At 44.2% G+C, this 12,791-nt stretch overlaps 1 protein-coding gene across 2 annotated transcripts in view; it reads left to right on the forward strand.

Annotated features, from left to right (window-relative positions):
* Nucleotides 1–1,533: 1,533 nt before the first annotated feature.
* jag2b (jagged canonical Notch ligand 2b) overlaps nt 1,534–12,791 on the forward strand; it is a 37,512-nt gene continuing 26,254 nt past the window's right edge. For both annotated transcript variants that reach the window (XM_076167490.1, XM_076167497.1), the window contains exons 1-2: nt 1,534–1,886; nt 2,537–2,857. In XM_076167490.1, the coding sequence (XP_076023605.1) occupies nt 1,815–1,886; nt 2,537–2,857 (393 nt within the window). In that variant the 5' untranslated portion in view covers nt 1,534–1,814. The remainder of the gene's footprint in view (nt 1,887–2,536; nt 2,858–12,791) is intronic.

Here is a 12,791-nt window from a genome sequence, read left to right on the forward strand (position 1 = left end):
TTGAGCGAAATAGAACGCTTTGGCTCATCTGTGTCTGTTTCAATTTCCAACTCTAAATTGATACAAGGGGTCTGTGGATCACAGGTGCACCCTCAGCCCACAGATGATGGTGTAATGAGTATTTGTGTGTTTGTCTTTGCATCTGTGATTAGTTCATTACAAGTGGAGTCTTCATCCCAGGATCTCCTCAGAGCTTATTTCCATTTCCATCTGACTGAAGCAGATGGCTGCCTGAAAGGTAAAAAAGCATTCAACATTCTCTGTGAGAACATTAATACATGATCAATAATACGTGGGGAATGAGTTAAAAGAGGCCAAAACATAACAACAACGTAGGTATTGTCCCTAAACTTCAACTGAACCTCCATTTAAAGGATATCTGATGCGTTTCTGAATTTTGCACCTCTACAAAGCAGAAATTCGTTCATATTCTAAAATGATGGTGGTTGAACTGCAGTCCACGATGGCGTGAGCAGTCTCTATACTGAATATTCTTTATTTTATTCAGTAAGATAACTCACCATTATGCGAAGGGTTGATTCATAATCCTAACCCTAAGAATTCTTTTTATGAAAGCAAACAAAAGATAAAATACATTTAAAATACATTCTGGATCTAAATAATAGCTAAGCAGGCAAATATGTATCATTAATAGAACGGATTAATTCATCATTTTAAGGTTTTTTTTAATCCATTTTGTTGTGTGGGTTTAATCTGTGCCTGCTGTTTCATGCCTCCACAGAAGAGGGCGCTGTAAACTACCGTAATGTCGGTTAAACGGAGCAGTGCACCTGTATTCACCCAGCCAGACTGAACCATTACGTCCTGCCTGCTTCCTGGCAAAGTGGTCGCCCTGCTGCAGAAATCGGTGACCAGAGACCACATTAGGACTGTGAGGAAGGTGTGTGGGTGGGCGAGAGTCTGAAATAAAGGATCCGGTCTAATGATGCGTGTGCCAACAATGCCGAGAAGAAGAAGAAATCTAAAATCAATCTGGTCAAAAACGCATTCAGGACCATTTAACCAAATTACAGCAATTAACACACTAGAAATTAAGTCCCCCTTTTTTTTACGATGATTTTTGCCAGTTTGGGTGATAATTATATCAGATAGAATGACTTTATAAGCTTTCATCATCATTATCCTGTCATCTAAATGTGTCACCTTGCCTAATTAAGACTATAATTAAATTCAAAGACCGCGTGGCTACGCTTCTAATTGGGAATTAAAGCCCCGCTCATTATAATATACTTAATTAATGTCGACCCCTGCTTTGTTTGCGAGCTGTAATGCGGTTTTGTCCAAATGACGCGCAATGGGAACCCTGTATAATTCAAATTTGGGGACGATGGTGTGTGCGTTTGTGTGTGTGTGTGTGTACGTGAGGGAGTGTGTGTGTGTGTGTAAAAGAGGAGGGGGGGAGGGGGGGTGATTATACTACCGTCCGCCCCTTAATCCGGTTGGCTCACAGACAGCCCGCAGGCCAATTTGTAAGTGGTTTGCCGGGCTGCCAATCAAAGCAGACATCCTCTCCTCAGGCCGTGGCTGTGGAACATCTCAGTTGCTGTGTGGAGAGATTTCACGGAGGGAGACACTCCTGTACATGGACCATCACTGCGCTGCAATCCGCCGCCTGCTCACACACGCATGTAATGTGTCGGTGAAATCGGGACATCCGCGGTGGAAAAAACACGCGTGTGAATATTTAATTTTTGCATGTCAGCAGAGGAGGAGGATCCCCGTCGCCGGTTCACGGCTGTTTGTCTTTTCCGATCGCTTCTCGCCTCCTATGCCACTCTAATTAAATCGGAGGCATGTGGAATCGCACCAGGATTAGGAATTGCGTCCCAATAGTGTGCCTGCTGCTGTTGACGTTATGGACCAAGGTAAATACAACAAAAAACACAACAGAAACACTCTCAATCTCACAAAATCGTTTTGAAATTAACGCGTAATTTTGCTCGCCAGATGAATGAAATAATGTTTCCAAAAAAATTATCAATGTCAAAAGTTGGTGGGCGTGGGCATTAGATGTATTTGTCTTTGCATATTCGAATCGGTATTATTAATCGATTAATTGCGTTTGCGTGGAGCGTCAGTTTTGTGGGAGCATGTGATCGCGTAAACCGTGACAAGATTGGAAGTGTGTGTGGAATTATGACGGAGCTTCTCTCCCCATTGTTGGTTACAATGCTGCTCAAGCAACCCTGCGTGGCTCTTTGGGAAGCAGGCCTGCGCCAAGAAGTTGAAAGTTGCACTGCATCAATTGGGGGCTGCAGCGGCGGTTAATTTGCTCCAGAATGATAGGAACTGACTGACTGACTGACTGACTGACTGACTGACTGGCCGGCCGCCGGGGTGTTTCACGCGTGGGGGGGTATCTGTCCGTGCATGATGCAGCTATCGATCAACCCCGAATCTTCCCCCCCACGATATTTGCCTGCAATATTCCAAGCAATGTCAATGGCTGTATTAATTCGTATTGTCTCGGCCTATAATGTGTCTTATTTTTGCTTCTCCTTTCCTTCCACTCCAGAGGTCTCAGTCAACCGGCTATTTCGAGCTGCAGCTGATCTCCGTGGAGAATTTGAACGGGGAGCTGGCGAACGGGGAGTGCTGCGACGGATCCAGGAGATCCGCGGACCTGCGCTGCACCCGCGACGAGTGCGACACCTACTTCAAGATCTGCCTGAAGGAGTACCAGACCGAGGTCGACACCGACAGCTTCTGCACCTACGGGGCGGGATCTACGCAAGTCCTCGGTGGAAATACGTTTTCTTTTAGCAGCGCCAAGAGCAACCCGAGTAAGATCGACAACGCCTGGAAGATCCAGATCCCCTTCCAGTTTGCGTGGCCGGTGAGTGAATCCTCTTTTTTTTTTTTTTAAGTCTGTAACACCGGTTGGAGGGAGGGGGGGTCTCAAATTGTGGTCCGTGTGCCATTAATGGTACCTGAAGCGCTCCCTGGCGGTACTCCAGCTGACTTTTGCAGAGTCAAAACACTTCTAATGTGTAAATGATTCCTAAATTATCCCCTCCAATAATATGGATTTAATTCAGAATTTGCTCAAAGCTTGTTGTCTTGACTTAAACAGATCAATGGAACATCATTTATTCAGCCAATTGTATATAAACTGCTGCTTGGCTCGCCTCTTATGTCATAATTGTTAGTGTAATGTGTCAAACGGTTTTCTTTGAGTCGTCTCGTCCCAACCGGATCCGTGTTGTGTGAGGATCCAGTTGCAGCCACATTGGTTCACGGTGTCACCTGGGTCATCTTTTAAAGTTGCCCCCCTGATATATGAGGTTGGCTTTGTTCCAATTCACCAGCTTGCACCTGCCAAGGCCATGATAGGGTAATTAGACTGAGGGCAATGCTTTGATAGAGACCCTAGCCTGGTTTATGTAGACATGAGTATACGGTACTAAACCAGTATACGATCCTAAAGAAAGCTCCTGTGGTAAACAAAATCCATCAAACTACACTTGGTTTAGTAGGTTTTCAACTTTTTGCACAGGGCCTCATTACCATCCTGATTATTCTATTGTAGCTTCTAGAATATAGCAGATAGAAGTAAATGCTGGATTCTGTAATTGATAGCACAGCCAGCAAAAGACCAGAAGTCATCAATCACAAGATCTGTAACTTCTATAAACACACAGTCAACATTCTTAACTCTAACAGGAGATTGGAGCTGTGTTCTCTCCGTATAAGATAATTACCTACAGTACTTGGAGCTCCACCCCAGGTGTGTGTGTGTGTTAGATGGATGCTCCAATTCATCCCCTAATATAATGATGAATGAGTGACATCTTGCTGTGAGCTTCGTTAAGCAGTGTGAAATATGTTCTCCTAATAAAACTGAAATGAAGTGAAGCCTGGGGCAGGGATTTGGTGTGTGTAGTTGGCTTGTTTTGACACCTCACCCCCACCCCTCTGCTCCCCACTGCCTCCTCTCCTGCTGTGGGTGCCAGGTGGCCCCTGGTGGCCCCTCCAGGGCAATTAAGTTTGTTAGACTGCAGATGATTGATGGCTGGATGGATTAGGCACGCAAATAAGGTGTTCAAGTATTCAATGCTGTGTGTGAGTGACTGTGTGTGTGTGTGTGTTAAGGACCTAGGATACTGCCTTATATTTCTGCATGTTTGTGTTAATACATTGAAATTAGTAGACATTAGTGATGGAAACAGCCAGTATTTCATTTAGTTAAGCAGATAATTGCAAGAGAAAAGAGCTCTTGATTTCCATTTGTCTTTGTGCTTCTCCGATTCACGTCACACACTGTAAATTTGGTGTCACACACACACACACACACACACACACGATATAAAACCACTCGGAGCGTCTCATTTGAAGTATTGACCGACACCTCAAGGCAGAGGTGAAGAGGGTTATTCTGGTGTGTTGTCTTTTTGTTAAGTGGCCCGGGCTGATAACACAGACTATTCCAGTGCCAGATGTCACCACAAGCCTGCAGGGTCACTCGCTGTGCTGTTGTCTCTTTTCCTTGCTGGAGAAACAAAGATGCAGTGTACTATTGGCTGTGTCATCTGGCTAAGTGCCCATTCTAAGTTCCATAGAAACTAATCAGGGCTGGACTCCTGTCATCCCCTGACCCAGCTGTAAGCAGAACTCAAGCGTAGGTTAGGAATTTTATAACTTCTGCTTCTTGGTGGCGCGAGGAAAAGTTCCCGTTTCTGAGATGTAACCGTCATTTGATACCCATTCATGTCTAAGCATCATGAAACAAAAGTGATGCGGCCGGTGTTCTGGCTTTGTTTCCATTTTGGCCTTGATACGTGGGTAGAGTATCTTAAGACAAAGTTACCATCGTTCTCATGAGATATACGGAAAGAAAGCAAGTTAATCAATGGGATTTGCCGTCAGAATTGAGGCTGAGATCCTGATCCTAATATCTGAACACTTGTTTATTACCTTTTTCAATTTCTGTAGATGTACTTCAGGTTTGTTTGTGTTGCCCGTTTCATCCCTGGTGCTTAGTAAACCAGTCGGTAACACTTTCTAGTCTCAGTCTCTTTTCAGCCCACTAATCAGCCTGTTTTCTTCAGGTTCATGATTCTTATCTGTGTGTCCCTCATGCCAGCAGGAGATGGACGAGGGATGCTTGCTGCTCACTGATGAATTTAATATGTAAATCCGGGCCTATTAATTAATTCAATGTTCAGACATGACAATGCAGTCCAGATGAATGTCTGACCTATAATATGCAAGAGCTGAGTTTAGGTTTGGGAGTGGAGAGTTTGGGAGCTTGAAGAATGTATGTGGCTGATTATTAACGCTTCAGAAACATAATGATGAGAGAAATGGGCCGTAAATAGGTCAAAATGTAAGTCATTTGAATTTTTATCTGATTTATGGCGCTGGACTTTGGAGGACATCACTGTGAGGAATGATGAACATTTGCCCCGTTGGTCTGCTTGATTGAGTTTCCATTTTGCTGTGCCTGCAAGAGAAGGAGAGCAAAACAGAGGGACACACATCTTAGTTCCATTTGATCACTAATGAAATTGCCGGTGGAATTTCTCTCTCTCTGTCTCTCTCTCTCTCCCCCTCCCTCCCTCCTTCTCTCTCTCTTTACCCCTCAGCCACATTAACCGGACGTCCGTTTTACGTGAGCTTGCCTGTAACCATATCCTCTCTGAACTTTGATATGTATCAGTCCTCCCTTCTCTCACTCTGCTCGTAAATGGACGCATCAATTCGCCCGGGCCCTCTAGCTGATACACACCAACGACCAACATCATCATCTTAATTATTATTTTCAAACTCAGACTCAAAGACATGTGTCATGATCACAGCTCCTACTTAAAGAGAAGGAGAAGAAGCCGCTCATGCCCTCAACCAAATACTGCAACCTCACAGCACTGGTTAGCCCAGACGAGAGCAACGCGAACAATGACGCAACAAACGCGTAAAAAATCGCGAAAAATGATGCTTTAATCTGCGCAGACTTGTTTTAGGATTGTTTTTCTGGAAGGAGTCCAAAGTATGTGAATGGTTTTGGCTGGCTGCACTCACCATCTGTACATGGAAAGCACACAGTAATTTTGTCGTACTTTTTCTGGCACTGCCCCAAGTCACTCGCACGATTTAAATCTGTGCTGTAAAAAAAAAAAAAGAAGGAAAATTGGGCATTTATGTCTTCAAATACTACAATTTTGAAGAGATGTTTCTTGCTGTGTCATTGCTTTCATTTATACCCTGTTGCATCTCATTTCTGTCACCTCTATCTTTATCTCAAACTGTGATTCGACTGCTAAAAAATGTTAAATTCTTCTTTAGGTTGTGACCTTTTTGTCTTCCATTGGAACCAGTGGTTGAGAAAGTGATTGGAATCTGCTCTACCCACATAGAAAGTCATAATGGAGCCCTGTGATCTGTTCATGTTATGTTATATCCATGTTGAAAACTGCATAGCAACAAAAGAAGACATGTTTAAGGCTTGTTTTCATTGGTCTGTGCACATTTTGGTATTTTATTGACTTATGTTGACCCCACAAAGAGGAGTCACCAATGTTGACCTACATTCTCCTGTGCAGACCTGAAACCATCTATATGCATAAACAAGGGTTTAATTTCAAAATGCTGCGCTACCTGTTGTGTTTGAGTTTTGATTTAGAAAATGACAGCCGGCACAAATGCATATCAGATTTCCCCTTTTGAATACCTCATTGTATGTTCACGTGTGTGATATTTGCTGCATGTGAGCCAATTGAACGGAGTCGCTTGTGCCTGGTGGTGTAAATGAGGCCGTGATCTCACCTCATTCTTATTTCTGGTAACCATCGGATAGAGGACATAGAAACTGGGACATTGTAAGTGTATTCAGAATATGTTTGCAGATATCGGCCCTCTCAAACACTTTTTGATTTAGCCGTCTGCAGTCTCTTCTCCTTCCTCTCGCACTCAGTCATTTTTGGATTAAGCCTTTCTCTCCTCGCTGCAGTTTGAAGAGCTGTATTTTGGATCCACACACACTCGCAGAGCCAAAGGCTAACAGCAGACAGCTATGGTTAGCCACACCTGATAGGGAGCTTGTCACGGCTGTTGCTAGGAGACGGCTAGATAGGCCTCTAGTAAACAATTATCCTCCCTTGCGGCTCCCTCCCCCCATCCTTTCCCGTCCTGGTCCCAGGGCTGCCTTGTGGAAAGCCACATACAGGAGTCTCACCTGTAATTCAGCTCATGTAAATATTGATTTTGGCAATTAATCAGTCAGTCACGGGCTCCCAAGGTGAAAGGCCATGTTTGACTAGGAGCTCGCCTTTGCCGTGTTACGGATGTGGAGTTTTTATTTGTAGGTTTTAAATAAGAAAAGAGAGGAAAGAGCCGCTGCACGGTGTGATTACTTTTTGGAATTTTTGCGATAACATTTTATTCATTCCATAACATCCTGTTCTGATCTGCAGACGGTATTCCAGACTAGTTCAAACACTTCCCTTTACTTTGCATATCACGCAGCTGCTTCACAGTTGAAGTCCCTCAGCAGCACCACCTTGGAGAATCCTCTTCCTCCAACTTACTCCCACGCCCCCACTAACCTTAGTCCTAATAATAACGGTGTAACACTTCCATGCTCTTGTCAGTCTAAATGCAGATTCCTACTTGCCTCTGCGGTCGTTGCAGTTTGGTGTCATAAATGCTTAAAGTAAGTGGAGGATCAGCGTTTGGCTGGATCGCTTTAAGTAAGCTGTAATATTCCTTTTACATTCCAGTTAATGCAGAGCAAGTCTGAGGTGCGATTGGTTACCTCACCTTTTGATTTGTGTGGATTTGCCCTTGACAGCATGTAGATCCTTTGTGCTTCAAACAAGAGGAACACATCATTGGAGCTAGCACCGGGGTGGGGAGGGGGACCTTTGTGTCAGAGGCATCTCAAACTGATTGGAGACTTCTCAGTGAGCCGAATATGTTTGTGGGAAGTCTACATGGTGGCAGAACCGTGGCTTGTGTGTGTGTGTGTGTGCTCTCAGAATAACATCAAAGCTGCAGCAGTATCACAAACTGGGTGCTAAATGATTTGAAGTACTGCAAGTGGTTGCAGTTCTAAATGATGAGTTCAAGTACTGCAGGAAAGCAGCCTGTGTTTTCTTCCATTCTACTTTACCTAGATTTTCCATTTTCCCGATTTTTGAATAATTTTACAGTGAGAACCCCCATCTTCTCTTGTTCAGCAGGCCACAGGCACAATATACACATTTTCAGCTTTTAGTGTAATTGGATCTGAGGTTAGTCCTCTCCGAGTGCTCAAAATGCCTTTTATTCCACGCTGCCATACCTAAAGTACTTGTAGTTCTGTGCTGCTGATGGCACTTTTACTTCATTATCCTTCAAGAAACCCACATGGGCTTGTTGGTGTGCATTCAGAGTATCGCTGACAGCGCCCAGCACGCTGCCATGTTCCACTGCATCAATTTCATAACAGAAAGCACTTCCACCAGCAAATTACATCAACTCCAGTCGTCACAGAATCTGCATGGAAAAACAGCAATTCTGTCCAGTGAGCTGCCGCGACAGCTACTCGTCTTGTTCGTGTGTAATCATGGAGGGTAAAGGTGTTTAGATACTTCAAAAGATGGCAGACAGGCGAATATGTCCAAGAACCCAAACATGCTGCAGAATCCTTTGCCTTCTTTAATCCTGCCTGGCTTGAAATCGATCCAAATATCACAATCATTGTGTCGCCGGTTGAGCTCTGCCCACTGGCGCCTCGCGAGTGGCAGAACCAGCCGTATGATGTTTGCAGCAATTAGAGAGAATCACAAAAGACAAGAGACACATGTTCCCCTTGGGGCTCTGCACAAAATAAACCACAAGAGCCTGAATTGCTGCTTCTTGAGCCTTGCAAGACGTGTTTTTAGACTTTCATTGCCATCACTCTAACCGCATTCTCTTAACCGTCGTAGCCTCTGAACATTCTGTCTCACTGCATCTTTGTTGGCGTATTAAGCTGCGGTATCTGTGTTGTTGCTTTGCACAGATTTCTTATCGACTGTGCTGACAGCTGGCGTTTTCCAAACTGAGTGGAAACTCGTGGATTGAACTCTGCCACTACCATCTGATTCCTTCTGCATCTGAAATGGATATTGATGTTGATTTTTATGCTGTAAGCAAGGAGGGATTTTCTTCCATGATTGTACCTTTATGTACACTAGTGGGTTTTATGTATGAAGAGGGCATGACACCTTCTTATGGTGTGTGTGTGTGTGTGTGTGTGTGTGTGTGTGACTTTGAGGAGGACAGTCAGTGATGTCACCAGTAATCAGATTTTCCCAATGGCACTAAATGGTGATGCTTGTCTAAATTATATCAATTCCAAACACTTAAACTGAGTTGTATGTGAAGTGTCACTTGTTAGTCTTCCAGCATATCCAATATGTCACGAACGAGTGTGTGACCCAGTTGTTGCCATCACGTTCTCCCGACAGAAACAGAGCCACTTTAGACACAACTGGAAAGGTTTGCAAATTAGACTTGTTGGTGCAGTCCAAACCACTTCTTCTCTTTTTTTGAAGCGAACCACTGCGTGTAAATGGCCCATCAGGAACCAAGTGAGGTCATTGTGTTTGAATGTGTAAACCAGCATTCAAATCCCTCTTGGGATGGAGTTGGGTGTAGCTTGTCAGCTCATGTGAGAGAAGTCATTTCAGTCGCCCGTGGCAAAGTTTCCTACGTATACTCCTACTTTCTGTCATTCCATTAAAGCAGGATTATGGACTTAGTTTAAGTGATGGATGATGAAGATCTTGTATGAAAATGAAGGAGGGCGGCAGTCAACACTGAATGAAAATGCATTAAAGGCCGTGCCACCACTGGATTAGCTCGCACTTTATCCCTGTGCTGTATAGCAATTACTTGCCTAAACTGTAGTTTTCTAATGAAAAGAACATGTTGCTAATGTGACATCTTATTCAAGGCCATAACACTCTTTACACACCAGGTTGAAGGCCCCTCGTGAATGCAGGTGTGCCAGTTGCGTGTGGGTTCATAGAAAGATACAAACGTTTGTCTGACTTGCTCACCTAAATCCGCTTCACCATCTCTGACAGGGACAAAGTGTTGAGTGTGTGTTATAATGTCCCGCAGACATAATGAGGATGGCCTGGAGCTGCTTGTTAGTGTTGATAATTGAAGTGGAAGACTTAGTACAGTTGTGGACTCAGCAAAAACAAGAAGTGTGGTGCCAGGAGTGAGGACGAGCACTGATAACCATACAAGTTCTTTTGTTATGATGTTGCAGGTATTCCCGGGGGGTTGTAGTCTCTCTGGGGTCTTGGCTGATGTGACACACGAGAGCTTGTAGTATGTTTATCTCTGCATTGTCTGAAGTGGTTTTTGTCCCCTTTCAGACAGCCAACTGTACATAGACACGGCATGTAGGCTGCCGTGTTCTACGTCACGGTCAACAAGCTCATTTGTTTTAGTCATTTTCAAAGCAAAAGAGGCGGTGAGTCTTTTTTTACGAGGCCGTTCAGGGTGCAGCAATGCACTTCACATCCTGTTTTGTTATTTTCACTCATTTGTAAGTGTGACATCGTCGGAACATTATCGACTCCTGCACCTGTAGGCCCTGCTGTGAAAGCTTTATTCTTGATTAGCATTTGATGTTTACATAGACACTGAAGACACTTTTGAATCCACCTTGCCACACACCCGGTTAGACACGCCCACAAAGGTAAGGCTAGCCAGTGTTGCCACCTCAGGCCTGACCAAAGAGAGTAGAGGGGGGTGGAGCTATTTAAAGAGATGATGCAGCAGCTTGTGCACTAGCAGTAAGATGTACCTATCTGATTCCGGAACATTAAAACGCAGCAAATGTTTTATAATAGTCCCCTCAAAGAAAATAACAATGTGGAAATCTGAATAACATGCCTTTAAATCCACATAAGTGATGTAAACAAATGTGAAAATATCAATATTGTGGTTTAATCATTGTGCTGGTGCAGCTAATCCAATGGTTACAACAAAGTACAGTCAAATGGTACTGGAATGCAAACAGGAAATTGCTGTTTATTAAGGTAAAATTGATGTATTAACATGCGGAAATCATCAGGTATATTAATTTCAACACCGTCTGCAAAGCGTTTTCATAGTAGTCTGAGACAAATCTAAACAGGAAAGAATATGAGAAGGAAAAACTATACCGTAGGGAAAAAGCTGGCGTTTGAAGTTGACGCCCACATCCCAGGTGCTGCCGGCGACACGGGGCCCATGTTTTCTAACTCTTGAGCGGATAACGGATGTGTAGTGGCGTTGTGAGTGTGCATGTCGCCTTTGTCGCCCTTGCATATATTCCTGTCGTTTTTGAATGTATGTGCCCGTCGCCCCGGCCCATTGCGTCCCCTGCTTCTTGTTAGATGAATGGTGTGCAGGTGCCACGGGCTCCTCGCGGTGGTAATTAAAGCCATGTCATTACACAGGCAGTTAAATTGTCACTGTACTGTTGAACCTGTTTGATATGATAATGGAGCTCAGCTGGAAAGCAGAGCTCGTATTGCTCCGCAGTCACTCGGCCTGTTGCTTTGTGTCGGGAATTTGGCCCTTGTTATGTTTCGGAAGCGCGTAGTAGCTCTAACGGCAAATCGACAGCTCCAGGAGTAATTGGCAAAGTACCACGGATCTATAAGAGGAGACTTCAGGTGACGGTTTAAAAGCTTTGTCGCTATTATTCTCAGTGGAAAATTAACAAGCGGTGACGAACACGGTGGCAGTCTGAAGCGTCATCGTGGTTTGGTCTGTGTTGTTTTATCATGCTAGACAAACACGGACGTGACACGCGTATGAAAGCTGATAGAGCAGACTCGTATTGCGAGTACCGGTTCCCTGTCAGACCTGTATTCTCACATCTCTTAAAGACATCCACGGTTTTGAATGGGTGCTTTGGTGCTTTTTTTTTTTCATTGCACCCTCCATTTTCAAGAACATCAGAGTTTAGCGGTTAAGTTGAAATTGGTCATTTCTATGGCCCGGCACCATTTAGGTCAGGCATTCACTTGGCAGCTTGATTGAGAAGGCACAACTGCAGATTGAAGGTGTTAAAGCAGATGGGTGTCACGTAAAAATGTTTCCTCATTCATAAACGCCTGTCACTTGTCACTGTTATTGTTCGTGTTGAAAGAGCCGTTAATGCCCTATTTCCTCATTTGCATGGCGAGCTATTCATAAAACACTCCTTCCTACAATACCTGTTTGAGTGTGACAGTTGTTCTTGTCCTTATGGATTTGAGGTGACCTGTTGGTTTACTATGAAGGTTTGTAGGAGTATTTTTGTTTTATTGTACCGAGCATTAAGCTACACTTAATAGGTGACTATGATTAGATTTTTCTGTGCATGTGCTGGTGTTTGTTTTTTTGTGTGTTGCATAGCCTCGGATCATGCAGGTTAATTAGCACCCGGAGGGGAGGGGTTTGTTGTATTGGAAGTGCATGGGTAATAACCCCGTTGGCATAGTAGCAGCATGCTCAATGGGCTGTGTGTGTGTGTGTGTGTGTGCGCGTGTGTGTGAGAGTGCGCATAGTTGGTGTGAGTGCCAGCCAGCTAAATGCCTTGCCTTCCGAATGACATCTCTTGGCACGCAGTTCTGGCAAGCGACCGTGTCCAGACATCCCTCCCCTCCACCTCTCTGACCAGTCAGATCTCTGGCTTACATGTATGTATGTACGTATGTATGTATGTACGTATGCATGTATGTATGCACGCCTTTCCTCCTTACCTGGCTCCTCAACTCACTTCCTTTGTCCAGATGAAGGCATTTTGTCAGGTTAGGTCT

Source organism: Genypterus blacodes, unplaced genomic scaffold (genome assembly GCF_046128005.1).
Source record: "Genypterus blacodes isolate CSIRO-AG114 ecotype Tasmania unplaced genomic scaffold, CSIRO-AGI_Gbla_v1 ptg000013l_1, whole genome shotgun sequence".
Taxonomy (NCBI): Eukaryota; Metazoa; Chordata; class Actinopteri; order Ophidiiformes; family Ophidiidae; genus Genypterus; species Genypterus blacodes.